A 22,198-nucleotide genomic window follows, 5' to 3' on the forward strand; every position below is an offset into this window, starting at 1 on the left:
AAATATGATGATAAATAATGGCACTCTCAGAATTTCAATGATGCATATGATTGATATTAAGTATTAGTAGTAGGTAGGTATACATAAGTTAGTAGGTACTGAGACGTATGTAAAGTACATTCTCTCGAGCAGTAGCATTGTCGACATGATTCAATCAAGTCAGTAAATATCCAGAATGAAAAATCATTGTAGCTTGGCACAAACGCAAATATGCAGAATTCCAAGATATACACATCCTTCATCCCCTTGAGAGAACCCAAGTCTCTCGTTGTCGTCATCATAGTCATCGCCATGGATTAAAAAATGTTATACAAAATGGTGAAAATTTGCAGGTGGGAAAGCCGTTTCGCCATGCTGCGGACTCAGGTCAAAGCTGTAGACGAGGCCCAATTGTTGCCGATACTCGCAGAGCAGTGGGTGCATGTTGAAGAGTAAGTTGTCGAAATGCTTGGCTTACAATGAGCCGTTGGCAGCAGATTTGGCATCGCCAGTGCCCTCCAACAGAGGCTCAGCCTCGGCCTCTTGGTTGTCCTCTGGCCCGCTCGACTCGGATCGGTCATCCTTCTTGATCCTGTAGACGACAAACTTGTACATGCTGCGCAGGAGGCAGTAGAGCCAGAAGAGGTTGAGGGCCTGCAGCGAGGCAAGGAGCGCAAAGGTGATGATGTTGGAGATCCAGCACTTGTACTGCTGCGTCTCCCAGTTGAGTTCGTAGGGGCCCACGGTACGGAACTCGGTGAGGACGGAGTAGAGAATGCGGAGGTTGATGTAGTGTCGGAGATAGCACCACACGATGATGTTGGAGACATAGACGGGGACCACCAGCGGGCTATCAATGTAATGAAGCGACTTGGACAGCTGTGAAGGGATAGTGGTTAGCATGAGTGAGAGAAATGAGATGATCGTCACACGTACTGCAAGAAAAACATCGCTAACGTCATGTGTAATGTAGACGGCAACGCCCATGTGCGTAAAATGAAAGCGGTAGCTCAGCCCAATGAGGGCCAGCGTCACCACATGGTGCGCCACCAGCTCCTTGTAGTCCTTGCGCGGCTTCTCGAAGCCAAGAAGCATCACAATGCCCTGCTGTGCCCAATACGCCGCCTGGAAGAGGTAGTAGAACTTGAAGCAGGCCTCGTGAGAGCGGTGCGGAAACTCCTCGTACATGCCGGCCGTGTTGAAGTACCACACGGGGCTCCGGCTCATGACATAGAGGCCAGCCGGGCCCATGAAGCTAAAGTAGATGGCCGTGTACATTTGCTCGGCAAAACGCTGCTGCTTGCCCTTGCTCTTGATGCCATTGAAGCGCCCCAGCGGAATGAGCAGCTCCTGCATCATCAGCTCACGGGTAAAGGACAGCACCACAGTGTAAAAGGACACAAAGGCAACGTCCCAGAGGCCCTTTCCATAGTGCACAGGCAGCGTCGGGTCGAGATGGGCTTTTGGATTCGGCTGCTGGTACGACAGGAAGATGAAGTGGCTGACGGGATTGGACTCGGTTGGGTTGACGGCATAGGCGGCAGCAAAGGTGATGAGCAGCATCAAGGGAATCGCCCAGGTGTTTCGCACCGAGAAGCGCGCAAACCGCCGCAGCAGAGACCGGGCCTTTCGCCGCTTCTTGCGGTCCGTCGAGAGGCGCGAGGAAGAGCCATTGGGCGTGGAAGCGGATGTTTCGGTAGCTCCGGCAAGCTGCTGATGCTGCTTCTGGCTGCGGCTCTGGGATTGGCGTTGACGGACAGCCTGAGCCGGCGAGGAGGAGCTGAGCAACGGAGCGGCGTCGAGCCGAGCCATTGCTGCGAGAGAGGGCCTGGTAACGAAATTGTAGGCAAAAAAAAAAAACACAAAGGGGAGAAGAAATAGTCTAGAAGAGATGGAAAAGAAAAGGTCTGGTGATGGTGTTGTGGAGGAAGTTTTGTGGCAGACACATGCCTTAAGGGGACAAGGTCGCGGGGTGGTGAGACTGAAAAGTGACCTGTGTGGTACTTGTCACTTTCAGGCTCCAAATGGGCTGAAGCAGGCTGAAACGGGCGTCCCACGGGGCAACTAGAGAGCTGCTATGGCCGCTATGGCCGCTATGGCCCTCGCTCCTGGTGGATCTGTGGATCTGTCCACGTACCGTCCTGGTACCCCGAAGTGGACGGCAGCTCTGGCCAAGTACCGGCTGCTGCTGGGCGAGTCCCGGCCCGACAGAAGAGCGCCCGATGACGTCGTTTGACAGCCCAGCCCTGGATCCGGGGATTTTGGTTTACTGTAATAAACACAGTTGAGTCCAATTACATGTAAATTTCCGCCCAAGAAAAGCCATCTCACAGCCAGAAGCAAACTCTCCTCTATCCATCCATTTACTCTATAATAGAATAGTGTTTACAGCACCCAGGTTTCCTTCACATGCTTTCCATAGACTAAACTAATACTGGTACTGCAGCTGAGACCCGCTGCTGTGGACTCAAAACATGGACTGATGCTTCAGGGTTCAATGACGCTAAAGCCGCCCATCGCGATGCTAGCGATGAAGCCCCTAAAGCACGGGATCCGCGGGCTCGGGCTGCCTCAAAGGATCAATAGGCAGAATCCTTTCGACTGCCGCTCGGAAATTATTCTAAATGCCATCTCCACAGACCATGTCCTATCCCGTCTAGCAGCCGCTGAAGCGATGTGACTCTCGGGATTGCGGGCGATGGACACTGTCCGCGTATAAGCACGTTTACGATCAGTCCAACCAATGGATTGTGTACATAGTATGTAAACAGATAGATCATTGTCTGGAACCTACAGTATACAGGCCCTAAAAAGTCATCCATAGCATCATGTGCTATGCCATTACAGGGTCACACCTACAAAGAATTCATATGCACCAGTCCTTATCTGGCGTCTAACAAAAGCCGTTTCTGCCTCAAACATACATGTAGTCAGGCCCACTGGTATCAAGAGCGTGTAAATCAATCATGCCAACCCTTTACCCAAACGCCCAGAATCCCCCTTTCCATCAAATCAAATCAAATCAAACCAAACCATCCGTAAAAGAAACAACATAAGGATACAAGGATACATGCAGTTAGTCGGCCCATCTGCGTGGCGCGTCAATCCGGTTGAGAAGCTCCTTATGCTCGCTCTGGCCGGGCAGATACAACCCGCTCGAGACGGCGTTCGAGTGTCTATGGAGGCCCTCCCACCCGTTGGCGCCGCCATTGTCCGCCTGGGCTACTTGTTCTCCTTCCTTTACTTCCCCCTTCTTCACCAGCGGCGCTTTGGGCTCGGCTTTGGGTTTGGGTTCGTACACGGTCCGGCCCCAGTAATCAAAAGACTCGAATTCGGCGGGATCCTTGCCTTCCAGCTCAGTCGCCTCGTCTTCGTCGTCGCTTCGGATGTCTTCGGCGTTTTTGCCGCTGAGCACTCGCGCCGCGACCTTGAGGATGGCGTAGGACCAAATCACCATGAGGCCCTGCAGAGCAACAAGGAACGCAAAGAAGCCAATAAAGATGCTCCTGTTGGCGCAAATCATGCCTTGTGGCGAGTAGAATGGCTCAAGCAGAGACCATCCGCGGGGCTGGGGCAGCGGGCCCTGGAGGTTGGCCATGGATCCTTGGAAGCAGGCGTGCGGCACGAGTCGACGCGTGTCGCAGTAAACGCTGTATATGACCATGAGGAAGAATACGTGGCGAGTTGCGAGCCAGATGACGACGAAGCCGCCAAAGAGACCGTCGCAGAGTCTTCTGTAGCCCAGGTATTTGGCACACTTGGCGAGCTGCAAATACGCGGTGTTAGCAATTCTCTTGTCTGAAAGGAGGGGAATAAGGGGGCCAAGACGTAACCGGAAAGATAACGTCGACAACGTCCATAATTATCAGAGTCAGGTTGCCGACACGGGTGAAATGGTACGAGTACGACGCGGCAACCAGCCCAATGGTGACAAGGTGATGCACAATTGTCAGCCAGTAATCCTTGCGCTGCTTCTCGATGTGGACGACAAGCATTTGCTGAAGCCAAAACGCCAACTGCGTAAGAAAGTAGAACTTCATGGTTCCGCTAATCTCGCGGCTGGGCCAGTTGCTCCAGAGCTCGGTCATGTTGAGATAGTAGGGAGACGAGTACCAGATGTACTATCCATCAGTCAGTTTGGGGTGTCAAATAAAAAGACGGAAATATGGAAAGTAGTCAGAATGATGGAAAAGGATTGACACACAAGACCAAGCGGCCAAAAGATGGAGTAGTGGATAATATTCCACGCCTGTTCAGAAAACCGAGCCACTTCTTTCTTCTTGGAGATGCCACCGCGTCGTGCCAGGGGGCAAAGCACAAAGCTCATCGCGGCATGGCGAAGACCAGTGAAGAAGACGACAAAGAAGATGACAAAATAAAAGTCATTTCCACCAATCGCGTACAGTCCGGTGTCGGGGTTGTAGTGGGAGAGCTCAAAGTATGGCGTCGTGTATACGCGAGATTTGGGAATCATCAAGTGGCTAAGAAAGAGGAGAGCCAAGAGATTGAAGGCAACGGCTGTTCATTTTCAGCGTCAGTGTATATGCTCAGCAACTCTTTCCGATGAAAATGGCCATGGATAATGGTGACTGACGGGTTTGGCCATCAACCAGCGTCTGTTTAACGCTGCGGCATGGGATTGCCCGGCTCCTATACCTCATGACAATCTCATTCACTTTGTCGCAGACGGGGAGCTCAAGAGGGCGATTAGTGTCCTTGGAGCTGGATTCCATTGATGGGATGCCTTTGGGATCGTCGGCATACCCAACTTGGTCATCCATCCTGTCATCTATCACGTCTCCCATTTTCGATGATTAGATGGTGGCGAGAAGAACAAGTGAGCGAGTTTCGTTGATGATCAACGTTCGGGTGGATTTTGCTGAAAGAGGGGGGAATCGACGTAAATCTAGACAATGAAAGATGAACAGTGTTGGTCTTGAGGTCGTCTCCTCGAGATCCGTGATGGATGCCTCCAAGATTCCAAATGAACTCTCGGCTATTCTCTATGCAATGAGTGTTTTTGTGAAAATTCACAATACAGTTAGAGAGAGAAGAAGACTTGACAAATAGGGCCGAAATTGGGTCTCCCAGGCAGCTGTTGAGCGGGTTCAACAGCTGCCTCACTTTTGGAAACTCATTTTTCCCACCAAGGTGAATGCATGCACACGTGCTTCGGGCAAACGGACAAGACTTGGTACGAGGGAGATAAGAATCCAGCCCTGAGATGGGGCAATCGTTTTAGGGTTTGGTTGATGATCCATAAAGTTGAGTAGAAACGCGGTGGCAAGCATGGAGGTGATGTGAATGTGGCCATGTTTGTTTTAATTTGGGAGCCTAAGTGAGGGCTTCATGAGGAGAGAGGAGATTCCCCTCTCATGTTGTTGAGAATGGGATGGGTCTTGTACATTGCTTGCGTGAAGTTTGCGGTACTGGTGTATTTGTATTCGTCATGGATTGTCTATTTATATTTGTTCGAGCAGATAGTTTGCTAAAAGAGGTTCTGGACTGGGTCCATGATGGGGCTTAAACTTTGCAGTGCATCAGAGAAACGTACGTATCGACAGCCCTTAGAGACAGATGCTTGTTCCTGCAAGATATCAGAACAGGCGGAGAAATAATACAGCTGTATAAAATATATGCAGACAAGGAAAACATGACTGAACGAAGAAGGATGCATTCTGTTCGGCCTCTGTTCACCTTCTTGAGACATCCTGATATAGACGTGTTCACTGCGCCCTTGTTGAAGCCAATTACCTGGGTGCATGTAGGTTTCTACACCTTTTACGCTATTAGTAGTAATTCTTGGCTTTTGGCTTTTGGTAAGCAAGGTACTGAACCCAATCCAGCATCCCGTAAAATAACATGCTTTGTACTCTGTATCGAGCAGCGACTCAGGTGGCGGCGGCGACACACAGAATAAGCCATCGGCCCAAAATCCCACAGCACTAAATGAAACGGTCCCTGGCGGCCCGGCGCCTTAAATGCGGAGCAGAAGAGGAGCTTGGCGATCTACGGTAGGTGCTGTAACATCTCTTCATCTTGGGTTGTATCACGTCGAGCTCGACCTGCTTGTGTTGTGTTTCCTCATCTTGGGATACCCTCATCACCAGCGGCATCAAACTACCATCACATCTACTCCGTACAGCAGACTCGCATCCTCCTGCAGGCGCTTTCGGGAACCAACACGAACCTGATGACGGCAATCATCCGCTAGCATCCTCTGTCGAGCATCCGTGCGTTGAAAAGCTCAATCCCACTTCCCTTCCCTTCTCTTCCCCTCCCTTGCATCCCGCGCCTCCACCAATACAACGGCAAGGATTCTGGTTGCATTTTGGGCCCAAGGCGCAGCGGCTACAGCAATATTCCCTGTCCCCCCAACATGCCCCAGCGTTTCGGCAGCTTGAATCAAAACCTATTGAATTGACATCCATTCCATTCCAGACCTTGAGCTCTCATGAAGCTGGGCTGCTACTCCTAAATAATGTACTTCATCCGCGCAAACACAGGGCATGTGCTCTATATGCTGTAGAACCTGTAGAACCAGATCCATCACTCTCACCCCCCTGTAGATGATCAACCGGCATCAAACACACAGAATGGCTGCATCGTATCGCACAAGCAATCGCTAGCCCCCCAGAGCTGAACAGGCAAAGACGCGAATCAAGCAGCAAATGTGCCGCATCGCATCACGGCCCGTGTTCCGCCTGGCAATTCATTGGCCCGCCTCTCCTCAGACCTCCAAACAATGCCGCCAGCCACCATCCATTTTGTTGTTGTTTTGTTTCTTCTCTTGTCCTCTGCTATTTTGCATCCCCCTCCCAATCTGATCTTGTCTGTCTCGTCTCGTCTCGTCTCGTCTTGCCTTGTCCTTTCTCTTGCTCTCCTTCTTATCCATCTACCAGATAATACTGTGCAAATACGAAGAGCAGAAGCTGCAAGCAATATTACGCTCACGCACGCACAGACCCCCCCTGCATCTGTCTTGATTGCCTCGTCATCCGATCCTGCATACGGTCGGCACTCGTACTTTCGTGCAGACGTGGGAAGCCAAGATTGGGGCTCACGTGGGAAGCAAAAGCGCCGACCATTGATTGACAGCTGATTGATTGATTGATTGCCCTGCCACGCCAAATCGCTGCCCTGGCCCAGCCAGCTCTTCTATTTTCAGCTGTGCCCTCCTCTCTTCTTCTGCTGTGCTGCATCTCTCCAGTGGTGCAAGGGCCTATTAGTTAGCCGTGCTTCTTCTTTTTCTTCTTCTTCTCCGTCTTCGTTTCCCATGTAACCCTCTTTAGCAGCTGTTCTGCTCTCTTCCATTGTTCCTTTTTCCCCTCTACGAACCATTTAATTCTTCCCTTGTCCTCGTCCAAATGACAAGAGGCGGCTGTCCAAGCTCTTATGTCATCGTCCAGATGGTGGCCCGGGCGGTGGGCTGGATGACGAGCGTCACAACGTTGGTGATTCTGGCCTTCATCATCAACCAATGGGTAGACAAGGGCGGTGCCATCGCTGCTGGCCTCGTGGGAGTGAGTCTGTTCCGAGCGAAGGAATCCCATCATCACCATCGTCTGACCTGAATCTAAACGCTACAGTCCGCCATCGCCATCCTCAACGACTCGTGGATCGTTGTCGCCAAGCTCGATCGTTCCCTCGGCTTCCAGCCACTGTCGCCAGCCCGTGCTCTCCTCCACGATCTCTTTTCGCTAGCCATCTCCCTCGGCGGCATCGTCATGATTATTTTCTCGCGCTACACATACCAGGCCGACGGGTTTGCCGCTCTCGACAGTGACTCGTCGCCTCAGATCACAGGCTCGGTGGGAGAAACCGACGTCATCAGCAGAGAGGGCTTTTCGCAGAACAAGATGCTGGCTGTTGGGGTGTGGATGCTCACGGCCGTCGTGTGAGTATTGCTGAGCACAGGCTCTTGGTGGGATGTGCCATGGTCGCTGACAGGCAAACAGGATATGGAGATTTATATTCATCATCTGGGGCGGATTCGAGTGCTTCTTCGAGTTCCGACATGTTCATCATACGCGACCCCGGCGGCGAGAGCGACGAGAAATGATTCAAGTATAAGAAAGGCCTTGGTGGCTACATACATGCATTTATTTGGCGTTTTACGGTTAAATTACTGGAGTTTGGAAGGGTTTTCAGGGCATGGTGCTATGGCAGGCAGGATCATGGATTTTTCGTTGTACACATCAAGCAGCAGCTGATATACCCTCATGTGATGATCAAAAGAGCTCATGGCTGTTTTATTGCCTAGCTCTTGGGACGGGCATTGCGCACATGGAATTCTGAAATAAAACAAAAGAATGGATTTGTTAAGCATCCGTCATGACACCTCCCGTAGAAGCTGTCCACATATTATTTGTCCAACGTCTATACAATCGCGAAAAAAAGAAAACAATTTGTTAAATACCCCATCACTCCTGTCTCCTAGCTTTTGCCTGGCTGCTGTTGATGAAGTAGTACACCGGTAAAAACAAAATTGAGCCAACCACACTCAGAGCCGTGCTATACAGCTGCCACAGAAACACCAGCAGCGGCCCGAGATACGGCACCACAAAGGCCACAAAGTCGTTTGTCTGGTACAAATCTTCTTGACTGGCGATGTAGTATCTCAACCTCTCCTGTCCCGGACCCGCCAGAGCAGACGAATTTCGACCGTCTGGTTGGAATTTTGGCGCCAATTGTCCCGGCTCCGACGAGGATCCCTGGGCGAGGCGCAAGACGGAGAGAAGCTTGACGGACGAGCTGTGGAAGGGGATGAACCAGATGGAAAATGTCTGGCGGATCGAGACATACAAGGTGCTGTTGCGCTGATCGAACACTGCGGCTCCAGGTTAGCACATGGGCACACCGCTAATCCTTGCGACACAGCCAGAGTACAGTATCATACCATGTAGAGAACGGAGTAGATTCAGCAAACTTACCAGAGGAATCGACGGTGAGGACGATTTTCGGGCTGAGCGTGCGATACCAGCGATAAATACCCAGAATGAGCCAGCGCGAGTCCAGATCCCTGGCCAGCGGAATGGAGCCCTTTGAGATGGACGGGACGCGGCAAAAGGGGTGGATGAAGGCTGCGTTGGAGAGGAAATACGTGTTGAGCGTGTCCTGCTGCTGCTGCGGCGAGCCCTTGGTGAGAGTCTCGATGACGGAGGCGATTTCTTGGACTGGGAAAGCAGGTTTAGTTATTAGTAATGATGATGGCGAGGAGGAATAGAAATAAATAAATACCTGGATTCTCCATGATGCTGCTTGGTGTTGTTCTATTGTTCTATCCGCGAACAAACAATTACACAAGTTGGTTGGCGGAATTGAGATGAAAGTTGTTGCATGAAGAGTGCAGATTCCGCGTCTATGATTTATTTACGACTCATTATTTTTGCTGCGCTTTTGTTTCAGGGATCTGATCCTGCTAGCTCAGGATTCAGCGGAATCACATGCAAAATCGCAGCGTCGCTCATCATCTCATGCCAGAAATGGATCCATGAGTTCATTCCGTGTGGGGAGCCTCTCTTTGCGGCCCGTGACGTCACCATCACGATTGGTTTATGCATTCAATAAAGATGATGAAAAGGGATATAAAAGATGTGATTCTTCTATTTCAATTTTCAACTATTCCGGCTTTCATGTCGCATAATATTGTGTTGCCGAAACTCATCGTGATTGCCTGAAACTCGCCATCATGCCTCAAAGCTCGGGCATCGTGAACCCGCTCTTCCATCCGCTGCTCTTCCTCTACCAGCTGCTGCAATGGATCCTCGATAAAGCTCTTTCGCCGAACCCTCCTCGCCAAAATGACCAATTGAAGCGTCCTAAGATTGCCATTATCGGGGCTGGACTGACGGGTGTTTCGGCGGCTGCTCATTGCGTGGGCCATGGCTTTGACGTGACCATTTTTGAGGCCGGTTCGAGGGATCGACTCGGCGGCATTTGGAGCGTGGGTTATTACAGATGAAAGACTTGAAAAGAGGTCAATTGGCTGATTCATAGATATAGAGAGTCAATGACACATCTGGCCTCCAAATTCACTCCGTCATGTACCGCTTCCATCCCTCCGTCAAGTGGGAGCGCGGCTATCCCAATCGCAAGCAGATTGTCGGCCAAATCGAGCAACTCTGGAAGCGCTATGATTTGGAAAAGAAGACCAAGTTCGATACCAAAGTCAAGGGTCTCAAACAAGACGATCAAGGTCGATGGCTCGTCAACAATGACCCTTCACTTGGACAGTTTGACGGCTTGATCGCGGCCATTGGAACTTGTGGTGACGCCAAGATGCCGCATATCCCGGGCATGGAAGAATTTAAAGGAGAGATTTATCACTCGAGTGATCTGACGGGGTAAGTCATAAAAGATCAGATTGTAATTGACATGGATTGGAACTTATGACTAACACCACCGTAGAAAAGATGCCAAGGACAAGCACGTCGCCATCATCGGAGGAGGTGCATCAGCTGTGGAAGCTCTCGAATTTGCCTTTACTGCCGGAGCAGCCAAAGTATCCATCCTTTCTCGATCTGACAAATGGATCATCCCACGAAACATGATTGTAGACACATTGCTCAGCCTCAACATCTTTGGTCAAGAGACTCTCTTTTCCTTCATCCCCGAGTTTCTCCTCCGCAAGCTATTTTATCGAGATCTCGAAGATTTAGCTCCTACCCACGACAAGGGCATCTTCATGGGCACGCCAATGGTCAACTCAGACGTCATGGACAAGCTGCGTCAAGGCAAGGCAGAATGGGTCCGCGGCGATATTCTCGGCTTCACCAGCCGCGGAGTCACAGTCAACCGCCGCTCCCGAGGCGTTCCCAAAGACGGCCCCGGCCACGAAGAGCTCATCAAGGCCGACATTGTCGTCATGGCCACGGGCTTCAAGCGGCCGTCGCTGGCGATTCTCCCCGACGACTGCTTCGGCGACCCGTACGGCCCGCCAAACTGGTATCTGCAGACGTTCCCCCCCGCGCATCCGTCCGTCTCGGCCATCAACTCGACTTTTGTCGAAGCCATTGGAACTGTTGGAAACTGGCACATCGGCATCTACACACGCATTCTCCTCATGTTCCTGCTGGACCCCCTGACGCGGCCGAGTCGATGGTGGATGGAGCGCTGGATCGACATGACGCGCACACTCAAGAAGCTCAGCCCAACGGGAGCGTTTGACTTTTTCACGTATCTGGAGCTCGTCTGGTGGTTCGTGTTTTGCGTGGCGTTTAACCCGTTTCGCTGGAAGTGGGCGCTGTTTGTGTTTACCGGGGTGGGCATTGGGATTCCGAATGCGATTATTGCGCAGGAGAAGAAGATTATGAATAGAGAAGGATACCAGAATAGAGATGAGGGTGTCAGCTTTTAAAGGAGGATGATGATATTTATAAAGGGGAGATGGCATATCAATATGGTTTATAGCTGTACTTCATTAGGGCCGAAAATGGCTACGAGATAGAATGACTGAAAATGATTCAAAGCATGTGTACGTTGAATGATAGAACGGGTGTTTGAATATGTAGATTCAAGCGTCTCTCTACAATATATACAGCCATTAGCAAGGGCAATCACTGCTCAGTCCATCACCAACCAAGCAACAATCACTCCCTCACCCACCACAACACTTATAGGTTTCCCACTCAGCCGAAGACCTTGTCCAGAATCTTTTCGAACCCGTTCCTATACACCAAATCTGTCAATATTGCAATACAAAGACGGTGGAGAGGACGAATAGAAACATACCTTGGGGGAGTGGGAATGTAGTTTCTCTGGTACTCTTCAATCTCATCCACATCTTTAAAGAGGTCCACCTCCTCAGGCTTGTGGATCTTCGTCTTGCGCACGAATTTGTAGCCAAAGTATAACACTGGGTATACAAAAATCATGGAGTAGCTACCAGCGGAATCAAGTTAGCCATCTCCTCACTCAATACGTTGTCTCATCATATACTCACGAGAACAAAAAGTCGGCAATGTTCCAGTAGCCAGGCAACGGCAGGAAGACGGTATATCCACCCACAAAAGCCATCACAAACGTCCAAGCCATCGCATACCAAGCCGCGTAGGGCATGAACCACGCCTTATAAGGCAACGAATCACGACTGATCCCCTGTGCCTTGAGAGCCCGGTGGAAGCACAAGTACGACACGCACACGGCGCAAAAGTTGATGAGCTGCGAGGCCGTCACGAGTGACACAAACCAGTTCAGCACCACGGCCGTGTTCGACGACAGCTGAAGGAACGAAAGAAGAGCAAAGAGCAGGACGAAGCCAACGCAGTAGACCGGAACTCCGGCCTTGGTGCAGGTTGTCAGAAACCTCGGCGCTTTTCCCTCCAACGCGAGGCCATACAGGGATCGAGAGGCGCAGTAGACGTACGAGTTTCCGGCTGAAAAGGCAGCCGTCAGGACAGCGGCATTGACAAAATGAGGCAAGACGTTGATTCCAAGACGGTTCATGGCGACGACGTAGGGAGAAGCAGCAGCGCCTGGTTTTGAACTCGCAAAGGCCGCAATCAACTCCTTGTCGTTATACGGAACCAGAATGCCCACACACAGCGATCCCAGGATGAAGAAAGCCGTCAGCCGGTAAAACACGGCGTTATACGCCCTCGGCATCACAGCACGCGGGTTCTCTGCCTCGCCCGCCGCCATGGAGACGTAATCCGGCCCAGCAATGGTAAACGCCGCCTGAATGAGACACTGCAGAAAGCCCAGCCATCGACCCAAGTTGCCCTCGTAGTACAGCTCCGCAAAGGACCCTGGCTCGTTCCAGAAGCGGAATCCGAAGCGGTCGTGCTTTGGGTTCCCGCCCAGCATCACGATGAACGTGAAGATGATGAGGCCAACGATGAGCACTACTTTGCCAATCGCCGCCCAGAACTCGGTCTCGCCATACCATTTCACCGCCAGGACATTAATGAGGGCATACAGCACAATGACAATTGCAATGAAAGCGCCAGTGGGAATCGCATCGGTCCAGTAGCGAATGATAAAGTTGCACGCCGTCACTTCAAACGGCACCAGCGCGGCTTCAAAGATGAAGAAGTTCCATCCCGTGGCAAACCCAAAGGCCTCGTCGACGTAGCGGCCTGCGAATCGGATAAAGGGCGACGAGATGGGCAGATAGGTGACCATTTCGGCCATGCACAGCGTTACGGCGAGGACAATGGTGCACCAGAAGCTGAAGGCAATGAACAAACTGCCGGGTCCGCCATTGAGGATACCTTTTCCGATTTGAACCTAGACAAGAGAATAAGTACAAAGTATGAATTACTCGAATATGTTTCTTTGGTGTTTGTTTTGCTCAGGGGAGAGACGGAGGGCCGGGAAGAAAAGACATGTACACTTTTGTACAGTACGCACATAGAGAGCGGTGCCAATAGTACCTCCAATGCCAATGAGCTGGATGTGCCTGGCCTTGAGCTGTCGGTGAGTCGTATTTCGCTTCGTGTCGCCGGAGGATATGGAGATTCGGATGCCGTCGAGAGATTCCGCGCGGTTCGTGGTAACGCCGCCCTTGTCGGCCTGTCCTTTTTCATGGCCATTGTACGCTGGGGGGCCAATGGGGGACGCCATGACGCTGAATTGCTGTCTGCTTCGATATACTCTATCCAATTGCTGTATCTTTTTATACACGATTCAGAGCCGGTATGGCGGAGAAGCAATAATCGGACTTCCGTTTCAAGACGCTAGAATTGAGAGTGGCTATATCGCGTGCAATTGGGTGGACGCAAATTGATTCCAAGACCCAAAGGTCAAGGAAGAAGAGGGGATTTCGAGGCACACAGAAACCGTGTACACCACGAGAGAGCAGAAGAAGCAGCTAATATGATGCTCCCCGACTCTTTCAGCGGATGGACTTGAGAAGAAGAGAGAAGAACTCGACTACGAATTCCATTCGTCGCGACTTTTTCCTCTTTCTATTCAGCAAATGATTTGGTTGAGGGAGAAGCAGCAAGCTGTAGTAATATCCTCCCAGCTAGACTAAATCAATCAGAACTGAGTAAACAGAGACACACAGCAGGTCGTACAAAACCGGGCAGAAAGAGGACCAAGACCAACAAAAAGCTGAGACACACGGGCTAGTTGGTGTATTTATTCCCCCAGTTCGTTTCCCGTTTTTGCTTCCTAGAGCCGAGCCGAACTAGCTTTTGCGGGTCTTTTCGTGGGCCGAGCTTCTCACCAACATGAGAGACATTGCATGGATGCTTGATGTTATCTTTTAGCTTCTGAAAGCGGCCTGGTCGAGGCTATGCCAAGGATCAAGGCTGCATTTGAATGGTTGACGGGTCCGTTTTGAGACATGACATGACATTTGGCTTTGGACGTGTATTTTTGGCCGCAATCATGCTGGGAGGGCTGGGAGGCTGGGAGGGTGTAAAAGAGGCTCGAGTTCCCCGCAAATGACCATTCCGGCGATCAATACAAGGATCTAGATCTCTTCCACTCATCATTGTAGATTTGCTAGTGAATCCTCTTGAAGAAATGCCGTCTCTCAATTTCTTTCCTTTTTTTTTTTCAATCTAATTCAGTCGATTCAGTGGCATTGAAAATTTGTCAAAAACCGTTGGCCGTCTCTGCAGACTAATGCACCCCCTAGTCTTAGTCCCTCGCTGATCTTGAAGAAGTTGGGGGAGCAAGCGGATATCAAAAAAACCGAGACTTGGCAGACGATCAGCACACAAACTCAGATGGCACGCACACAAAGTGGCGGCATCCCTGCTTAGTAGTGTTGCGCATATTGCTCCAGTGTACGCACGTATTCATTTTGCGGTCTCTATTTTTCTGATACCCACTTGGGGAGCAACAAGCGTGGGGTCAAAAGCCATAAGCCCATTTGATTTGATCTACCCCCAAGAGGCTACGGGCATGTCCAAGAAGAGTAAAAAGGCATGTCATGTCATGACGGGCAGCAAGTCGCTGACAGGTGACGCTTCCATGTAAGGCCATCCTCCACAGACTCACGATATTCCCCCAATCAACACCATGAATTCACGAATACTCTCCACCAAATCCAATCTCGAGCGTCATGCAGCCTCGGCTCAATGGAATCGCCAATGACATCACCTCGGCCCCGTATTCCGTTAACTGGGTCAAGCTGTCTCCGCTCCACCATGGCCTGTTTTGATAAATTAATATAGCGGTGGCATTTTCTGCATGTTTATGCTTTGTGGGCAGCTTTACACGCAAACACAGAGTTCGCCCACAACCATATCACACGACAAACCAAATGCCAATTAAGATTTGAACATGTCTCTCGATGCGAATGCTTCCACTATGCTAATACGTGAAACAAACCCTTGGTTGATACCTTGACGGCTAGTCAAAGGACCTGTATTACATCATTCAGGGCTGCTTTTGACGCCCTCAAGATGTACCACGGTGAGGCCACTCCACGTAAGCTCGCAATTTTGTCAGGCTGCGCCAGGTGTCCGAGTTATGCCTCAACAGCCTTACAAAAGGTGTTTGGTGTCAGGAAAGGGGAGATATTCTTTAAATGACCGCCACGTATCACTTAAAACGTAAGGCCCCAGTTAGATTTTAGTCATGGAAGTCGGTCAATACACGTATCGATCAAATATTAATGGCCAAGGCCTCCAGTGTGGCGCGCTCTGCCAAAGTAACAACAAAGTAAATTACTGTTGCTTTCCGCTTTTTTTTTTAGCTCATCCGTTCATTAGTTGGAATTGTTATTATATGTATAGCATTTCTCGCTGCCGTTCAAGTAAACCAATGGCTCCCTAATATACTCTCTCCTCTCATCACCTACGCACTGCTGACTTACCGCATCTCCGATCTCTAATGCTAAAATCACCACAATGTCGGATCCAACGACTACTACACGCGCATCTTGGATGAATTTTCCAGTGGAGCTGCGAATCATGATTTTAAAACAGTTATTTTTAATATCCTACACACGAAAACAAAGGGATTCTCAAGAAGACAACCGCAAACGAGCCGCTTATGCTGCTGTTTCTCCAGAATGGAAGTATTACTTTGAGGCCAAGAGTTTCTTACATCTTACCTTACATCAGTCAGATCTCCCAGACTTTGGCAAGATCGTGCAACGTGATAACCGTCAAATATTTGTGAATTTCATCTGCCTGCGCTTACAACTCCCCGAATATGACTGCAGTAAATGCAGAGAACGAGAATCGCCCGAGGAAGTCAGAGCGAATCAAAGTCTCTTCACAAACGCAGTTTGGCAACTATTCTCAATATTATCTACTTGGATGGAGCAGAGAAAAATTGGATTGGAGCTCAGTGTTCATTCTCCAAGCGACGCACTACACTATTGCCAGGAGCTCAAAGGCCGCATCCGTGATAACGTGACGGTTGTCCCTAGATACAGGAAATCCACCACAAAGAGAAAGAGTACTCACGGCTGGAGGCGAGGGAGACAAGTTCATTTCCCCCCTGAAAATGCTAAACTCAGAGTCTTTGGACATCCTAACGGGCTAGGCTTCGATCTGCAAACACCGCTGGCCCAGAAGTTACGAGCTCTCCCCAAGGTTAACGCAGTAAACTGGTTACTTATTCGTCGGCAATTCTATCGCCATTTCTCTATACCAAATGCCTTGGGGCCAATGATTAAAAGCCTAACTTGCCTTGAAACATTTCAATATGAACCATGGCAGGGAATTAATACAAGCGATCTTACGGGTCGAGAGATACGAGATGAAGAGCATAACTATTTATTCCTCGACATTTTACAACACCACAAAAGTTTACGAAAGTTGTCAATGTTTGAGAGTTTCAGCTCCGCCTTACACGGCCCTGGTAAAAGAGAACCATCTCCAGTATTAGGCCACAGTCTTGCAAAAGCAAGTCGCAAGTGGGAAAGTATATATGCCGCAATTAACATTGATGCCAAGGATTTCTTCCATGCTTTTTTCCCAAACCAGAGCCCAGAAATTAGCATGTCATGGAACAATCTGATGCATATATGCCTTTCCTCCGAACTACTTACCCCTGCCTCCTATGATAGATTGATCCAAGCCGCAGCCGCAGCCGCACTTAGGATGCCAAAGCTCAGGTGCATGGAGCTGTGGAATAGCGGTACGCATACCTCGTGTATATTTAGATACTTTCCGATGACCGATAGACGACGGCATATACAGCTACTAAGCACCTGGAACGGGCGACTTAGTTTACAAGCAATTGCATGCTGGCGGGAGGTAGCAGGGCATGTTGACAGTGAGCTAGGCGTACACTCGCATTACCTTGATTCGAATGTGTTTGACAGTTATGCCTCCGTTCTTCAATACTTATATCTGCGGGAGGGCCTCCTACATATCACATCATTGTATCAGGTGGCGGCCCAGCTCTAGATGTATTAACCTTGTTTGTTGACTATTCTCTACAACAGCTTATAGCGGCTTTATCGTTCTCTCCAGCTTACACTACAAACACGAATCTTGTTTCTCGAGTGGCTATAATATGGGGAGTGACTATTCAGCACCCCAAGTTCGCTATTCAGCAACCCATTCTTGACTTTAAAGCAGCCTGGGTAGTAATAATAGCAGATATTAGAGGTATATATGGATAGTAGCAGAGAGTAGCGATAGTAGCAGATACTCTAGGAACTGTATAATATCTATCTAAGTAACGGCGATAAGAGATCTTCATTTACGTCGTTACTCCATTCGGAACTCCTCTTAGCCGCTGGGGTGCTGGATAGCCAGCTTGGGGTGTTAAATAGCCCTTCCCAAATATGTTACTGGACAAAATAAATACCAATGATCACTATCCTGATTCAATTGTGGTGTGAGAATACATAAAAGGAAAAAAAGAGAAAGCTATTTCAACATCTAGATATAGCGTACAACTGTAAGGAACTGGTAGGTATAGTATTCACTCAGCTCCTCTCTCTCAAATCACACATCGGATACACAACACACATTTTTGTTTGCTGCCACCCAAAACAAATGAAAATCGGCATCTTGTCGGCCGGTGATGCTGGGAAAATACATATAGAAAAAAAAGAAAACCATCCAAATTCATCTTGATAACAAAGAAAAGGAAAAAGAAACAATAGAGGGTATCGTCTAAGCACTGCTCCGCCCACTTCGCAATGACATCTTACAGCTCGTCCCTTCCATGCTTTGCAGCGTCGGTTGCCTTGCTTGCCATACTTCCCACCTTTTCACCCACTGATCCAGCGGCCGCACTAGCTTCGCTCGCCAGGCTTGCCATGTTCTGCGTCGCCGTTGCATACGCCGCTTGAAGTCTTGATAATACACTCTCCGTGAAAGGCGCCTCCCGACCAACAATCAGCTCCGAAACCAGCTCGCTCACAGACTCGTATTCCTTTGAAGCACCAGCGGATGCAGTTTGCGTGGCTTTGCCAATAGCTGAAGTAGCACTCGCCACAACCGCCTGCGCATCCGATACCAAACCATCGTACCACCCAATGGCTGCCGGGGTTGGCTGGCCATATACATCAATGCTTAGTTGGCTAATGACCGTTCCCCATGTCTCACCAATGGCTACCCCGGCGTTGTAAATCTGTTCAGTCGCAGCATCGTGTAAAGAAGAAATAGATTCGTCGACAGCTTCGACCGCAGAAGCAACATTCTCACTCGCCTTGGAGTAGGCAGATTCGGCAGCCTTTCCCGCAGCAGAAACCATTGAAATTGCAGAGTCGGCGAAAGCTTTGGGTGTGGGCGTCGGTGTGGCTGTTAGTGAGGACCATGCTGAAGACGCAGCAGATATAAAGTTGTTATAACGATCGTGAGCCATCCCGATTCCAGCGTAATAGTTGTACTTGGCCTGTTCGTAATACTTTTCGGCCACAGAAGTTGGAGTAGGGGTTGCAGTTGCTAATCCAAGGGCAATCAAGGCACTCTGGTACTGAAGCTCAGCCCACAGTTTACCCTCATTCAGGCGCTCAGCAGCAATCGATTCCACATGCCTCCAGTGTGCCAGTGTCGGGGTGGCCTGAGTAGCCGTCGGCGTGCCATAGACTCCAGCTGATGCTGCATCGACAACTTCTTTGAATCTTGAGCTCGCCGCAGCGACTGCCTGGTCGTAAGCGGCCGATACCGAAGAAAGGAGTTGGTTCTGAACAGCCGGGGTCGGGGTACCATGGACCTGGGCGGAAATGATGGACGATGCACTCGAATACTGGCCAGATGCCAGAGAAATCGCGCTGGAATAGGCTGCCTCGGCGGCTTTAGTCGCGCTAGATAGGAAATTATCGTCAGTTTCATCGTCCTCGTCCTCGTCCAAGATGGGTTGCCGGCCAGAGACTACCTGAGCGGCCGCGCCGAGAAAAGTTGCCTTGACGGAAGTAGAATCATGGTCCAAAGTCAATTCATCTTGTTGCCATGAGGTCTCGTCCTCATCCAGAAGCTCAGCCTCGGATTCCAACACGGACTCGGTAGTTTCTTCAGCCTGGGATTCCAGTACAGTTTCGGTAGTCGCAGCGCTAGGGGTTGTGGAAGGCTCCTTCAAAACAACCGAGCTAGATTCTTCATTGTCATGTTGAACAGAGACCTCGGGCGTTTCAAGCTCAACCTCAGGCTCTACGATTTCGTCATCTAGAGATTCCGGAACTTCGTCGTTCTGGCTGGTAAGTGGCTGCTGGGCTTTATCGTTGAGGTCAGCATGCTCCACAACATGTTCAAAGATATTCGAGCTGGCCTCATCCACGATGGGAAGTTCCTCACTTGAATCCACGTCTGGCGATTGCTCGTCCACAACGGCATCATCAATGGGTTCATCAGTAGAATCAGACTCCAATGACGGCGTGGTTTCATCAGCTGTTTCTGTTGTCACCTCTTCTGGAACTGCATCAGAGACAGCATCCTCATCTCCCTGCTCGTGATTCTCCGAGGTGGCCTCATCCTCAGGCACAACAGGGTTCAGCGCAGCGTCTGCCGCTTTCTCCATCGCCTCAGTGTCAAAATTCTCGGTAGCATCATTTGCGACAAGCTTCCACTGAGCAACTTGCTTAAGGCGAGCAAGCTCCTTGGCAGCACCAGACGCAATTGCCATTCCATCATCCTCAACCAGAGCTGCAGCATCCTGTGCTTGAAGCAGCGTAGGGTGAGTGACGATGAGATGTTTCAGCTCTTCGGTCCACTCTGTCAGCGTCTGTTTCAACTCGTGGTACTTTGCCCAGTCTTTGTAGGTAACACCATCGGTCCAGGCCCACTTCATTCCGAGTTGCTGCAGCGCGAGATTCCTAGTCTCGTCAAGGATCTGAAAGTGCACGTCGGCGGCTCTGAGAACCCTGTATTCCAAATCATCATCGTAATCTTCACGCCAGGATCTAATTTCTTGCGCGGCCGTCTTGACGGCTAAGCCGGCAGCTCGGACAGCGGCAATGACTTGCTCTTGAGCATCGTCAAGCGGGCTGGCAGCATTTTCTGCAACGATACTAGAAATCTTCGCCTTGAGACGGTCGGTCTCCGACTCGACTGTGGCCTGGAGCTTCTTGACAAGAGGTTTGCCTTTGGCGAGAATCTCATCCACAACCATGCGATTCGCAATCTCATCGATTCGGTCCTCCATATCGGCAGCGCCTTCATCGGCCTGGGCAGCAAATTTATTCTGCCACATCTCAAGGTCCTGCGCCACCATCTCACGGGCGTTCCTTCTTTGCTCTGTCTCGTTTTCCGCAGCAAGAGGGGCTTGCACAGGGTTCCAGTATGATTCTGTTGCCGGTTGCTGCTCAACACTAGAGCTCGGGGTGGACACAACATATTCGGAAGCTGTTGTGCTTGGCGATTGTGCGCCTTGCGGGGATGGCTTGCTAAAGGACGAGTATCGTGGTGGCTCAGTAGTCGTTTTCCGTTTTCTAAACACATGTTAGACGACACGAAGAGAAGCTAGAATTGGATATGGCACTTACGTAGTAGACGACGTCACTTCAGGAAGGACCTTGGTCCTCGCTCGGTTCTTGTACCGTTCCAAGCGCTCGCCAATTCGAACGAGCTGAGGCTCTACGTTCTCGACATAGACCATTCGAATCTGGGGCCACACGGCCCTGTTGAGAAAGGCGTTGATCCTTGCCCAGACCCATTGAGCAGCAGGCAGTGCCGTGCCGGTAGTGAAGTTCGAGGCCGCGTTGTAGCCTTGATGGGCATAGGGCTGCACCAGGTCGTATGTCGGCAGCAAAACATCGTTGTACAATTGGAGAGAATTGGTTCGGCCGACTTCGTAGTAGGGTCCAAAGACCTCGCCTACGCGCTCCAGGTGTGGAGCAATGGTTTCCTCGTACTGCTTCTGAGACAGAGCGCGCAGCTGAGCTACCTGAGGCTGGCCGTGCTTCTCCCATTGAGCCCAAGCTTGTTCCTGGCCCTTTTCAACCCACGGTCCACCGTAGACGCGCACCGGTGTGAGGACGTTGGAGTTGACAACTTGGTAGTAAGGCCGCGCAAAGTCCACATATGGCGCAACGAATTGCTCGTAGTAAGGCAGCGTGTATGGGGCGACGGCGGCTTTGGCCTGGAAATACGGCTTGCAGATGAAGGGAGAGTCTTGGTCGCATTCCTCGAGGGTAGAAGGGCAGCGGAACAGGAGCGTGAGAATAAAGGACCAGGTCGCAAGTCTGTGGATGCAATCATCAGCACATGTTGATTCCCCGCGCATGACAAGCTGCAGGAAGCCAGCAGCGACAAAGAGGCGCATCGCAGCGGCGGAAGAAACAACAATTGAGGCTGTCCATGAGAAAAACATCGAGGGCCGACAACTTACCTAGCAACCGTCCCCCATAGCCAGGCCAAGAAGCCGCGGTGTTGTCGTGCAGCGTATTTCTTGCCTGCTGTTTGGCCGTTCATCTTGCCGTTCACATGCGAGGAGCCGTTGCCCGGCTTGAGGCCGCTGGACTCGGCCATGAGAAAAGAGTAGGCTCTGTCAAAGTCGTACTACGGAGAATTGTTCAGTCGAAAGGGACGAGAGCGACGAAGATGATGGGGAAAGTTGAAAAGAAGAACGAAAGTTGAGATTAAAATGCAAGAAAGAAAAGAAAAGAACCCAAAAAAAAAGAAGCCAGCTTAGAATAGAAGACAACGGACGGACTAGCGGTGCTGGCAGAAGTACCTACCCTATTTCTAGTGGACTGGTGATGTAGCCTAGCAGGTAGCATTTCTGTGGATGGGGGCGCCCCGTAAAGTAGCGGCAGGGTATCGTGGCCCCAGATATCCTTGTGGAGGTACCTCATGATACCGCGGGGCACGGGTTTCGTTTCGCTGGCCCACCCCTGGAGCTGAAGGGGAATTTA

The 22,198-nt window shown here is 50.5% G+C and overlaps 8 protein-coding genes across 8 annotated transcripts; 3 read left to right on the forward strand and 5 right to left on the reverse strand.

Annotated features, from left to right (window-relative positions):
• Nucleotides 1–453: 453 nt before the first annotated feature.
• On the reverse strand, nt 454–1,542 carry TRIVIDRAFT_59599 (uncharacterized protein; the record flags this gene model as incomplete). Its single annotated transcript, XM_014099872.1, has 2 exons — nt 454–858; nt 916–1,542. 2 exons carry the CDS (start codon nt 1,540–1,542, stop codon nt 454–456), a joined length of 1,032 nt encoding a protein of 343 aa, XP_013955347.1.
• A 1,513-nt stretch (nt 1,543–3,055) lies between these two features.
• TRIVIDRAFT_153138 (uncharacterized protein) lies at nt 3,056–4,501 on the reverse strand (the record flags this gene model as incomplete). The annotated part of the gene is made up of 3 exons (XM_014099873.1): nt 3,056–3,745; nt 3,813–4,100; nt 4,184–4,501. Coding segments are annotated over 3 exons (1,296 nt in total), but the record flags the coding sequence as incomplete, so codon positions are not given.
• A 2,845-nt stretch (nt 4,502–7,346) lies between these two features.
• On the forward strand, nt 7,347–7,880 carry TRIVIDRAFT_70256 (uncharacterized protein; the record flags this gene model as incomplete). The annotated part of the gene is made up of 2 exons (XM_014099874.1): nt 7,347–7,502; nt 7,569–7,880. 2 exons carry the CDS (start codon nt 7,347–7,349, stop codon nt 7,878–7,880), a joined length of 468 nt encoding a protein of 155 aa, XP_013955349.1.
• A 522-nt stretch (nt 7,881–8,402) lies between these two features.
• Nucleotides 8,403–9,232, reverse strand: TRIVIDRAFT_70255 (uncharacterized protein; the record flags this gene model as incomplete). Its single annotated transcript, XM_014099875.1, has 3 exons — nt 8,403–8,809; nt 8,913–9,155; nt 9,220–9,232. The coding sequence occupies 3 exons, from the start codon at nt 9,230–9,232 to the stop codon at nt 8,403–8,405; spliced, it is 663 nt and encodes a 220-aa protein (XP_013955350.1).
• Nucleotides 9,233–9,670: 438 nt separating this feature from the next.
• TRIVIDRAFT_70254 (uncharacterized protein) lies at nt 9,671–11,338 on the forward strand (the record flags this gene model as incomplete). The annotated part of the gene is made up of 3 exons (XM_014099876.1): nt 9,671–9,925; nt 9,985–10,325; nt 10,390–11,338. 3 exons carry the CDS (start codon nt 9,671–9,673, stop codon nt 11,336–11,338), a joined length of 1,545 nt encoding a protein of 514 aa, XP_013955351.1.
• Nucleotides 11,339–11,480: 142 nt separating this feature from the next.
• TRIVIDRAFT_78379 (uncharacterized protein) lies at nt 11,481–13,545 on the reverse strand (the record flags this gene model as incomplete). Its single annotated transcript, XM_014099877.1, has 4 exons — nt 11,481–11,649; nt 11,713–11,862; nt 11,924–13,209; nt 13,333–13,545. The coding sequence occupies 4 exons, from the start codon at nt 13,543–13,545 to the stop codon at nt 11,610–11,612; spliced, it is 1,689 nt and encodes a 562-aa protein (XP_013955352.1).
• Nucleotides 13,546–15,851: 2,306 nt separating this feature from the next.
• Nucleotides 15,852–16,610, forward strand: TRIVIDRAFT_51771 (uncharacterized protein; the record flags this gene model as incomplete). Its single annotated transcript, XM_014099878.1, has 1 exon — nt 15,852–16,610. A coding segment is annotated over one exon (759 nt), but the record flags the coding sequence as incomplete, so codon positions are not given.
• Nucleotides 16,611–18,051: 1,441 nt separating this feature from the next.
• Nucleotides 18,052–21,812, reverse strand: TRIVIDRAFT_83653 (Hypothetical protein; the record flags this gene model as incomplete). The annotated part of the gene is made up of 4 exons (XM_014099936.1): nt 18,052–19,467; nt 19,528–20,773; nt 20,828–21,526; nt 21,673–21,812. 4 exons carry the CDS (start codon nt 21,810–21,812, stop codon nt 18,052–18,054), a joined length of 3,501 nt encoding a protein of 1,166 aa, XP_013955411.1.
• Between the last annotated feature and the right edge of the window lie 386 nt (nt 21,813–22,198).

The sequence above is a fragment of the Trichoderma virens genome (genome assembly GCF_000170995.1).
Source record: "Trichoderma virens Gv29-8 chromosome Unknown TRIVIscaffold_74, whole genome shotgun sequence".
NCBI classification, from domain to species: Eukaryota; Fungi; Ascomycota; class Sordariomycetes; order Hypocreales; family Hypocreaceae; genus Trichoderma; species Trichoderma virens.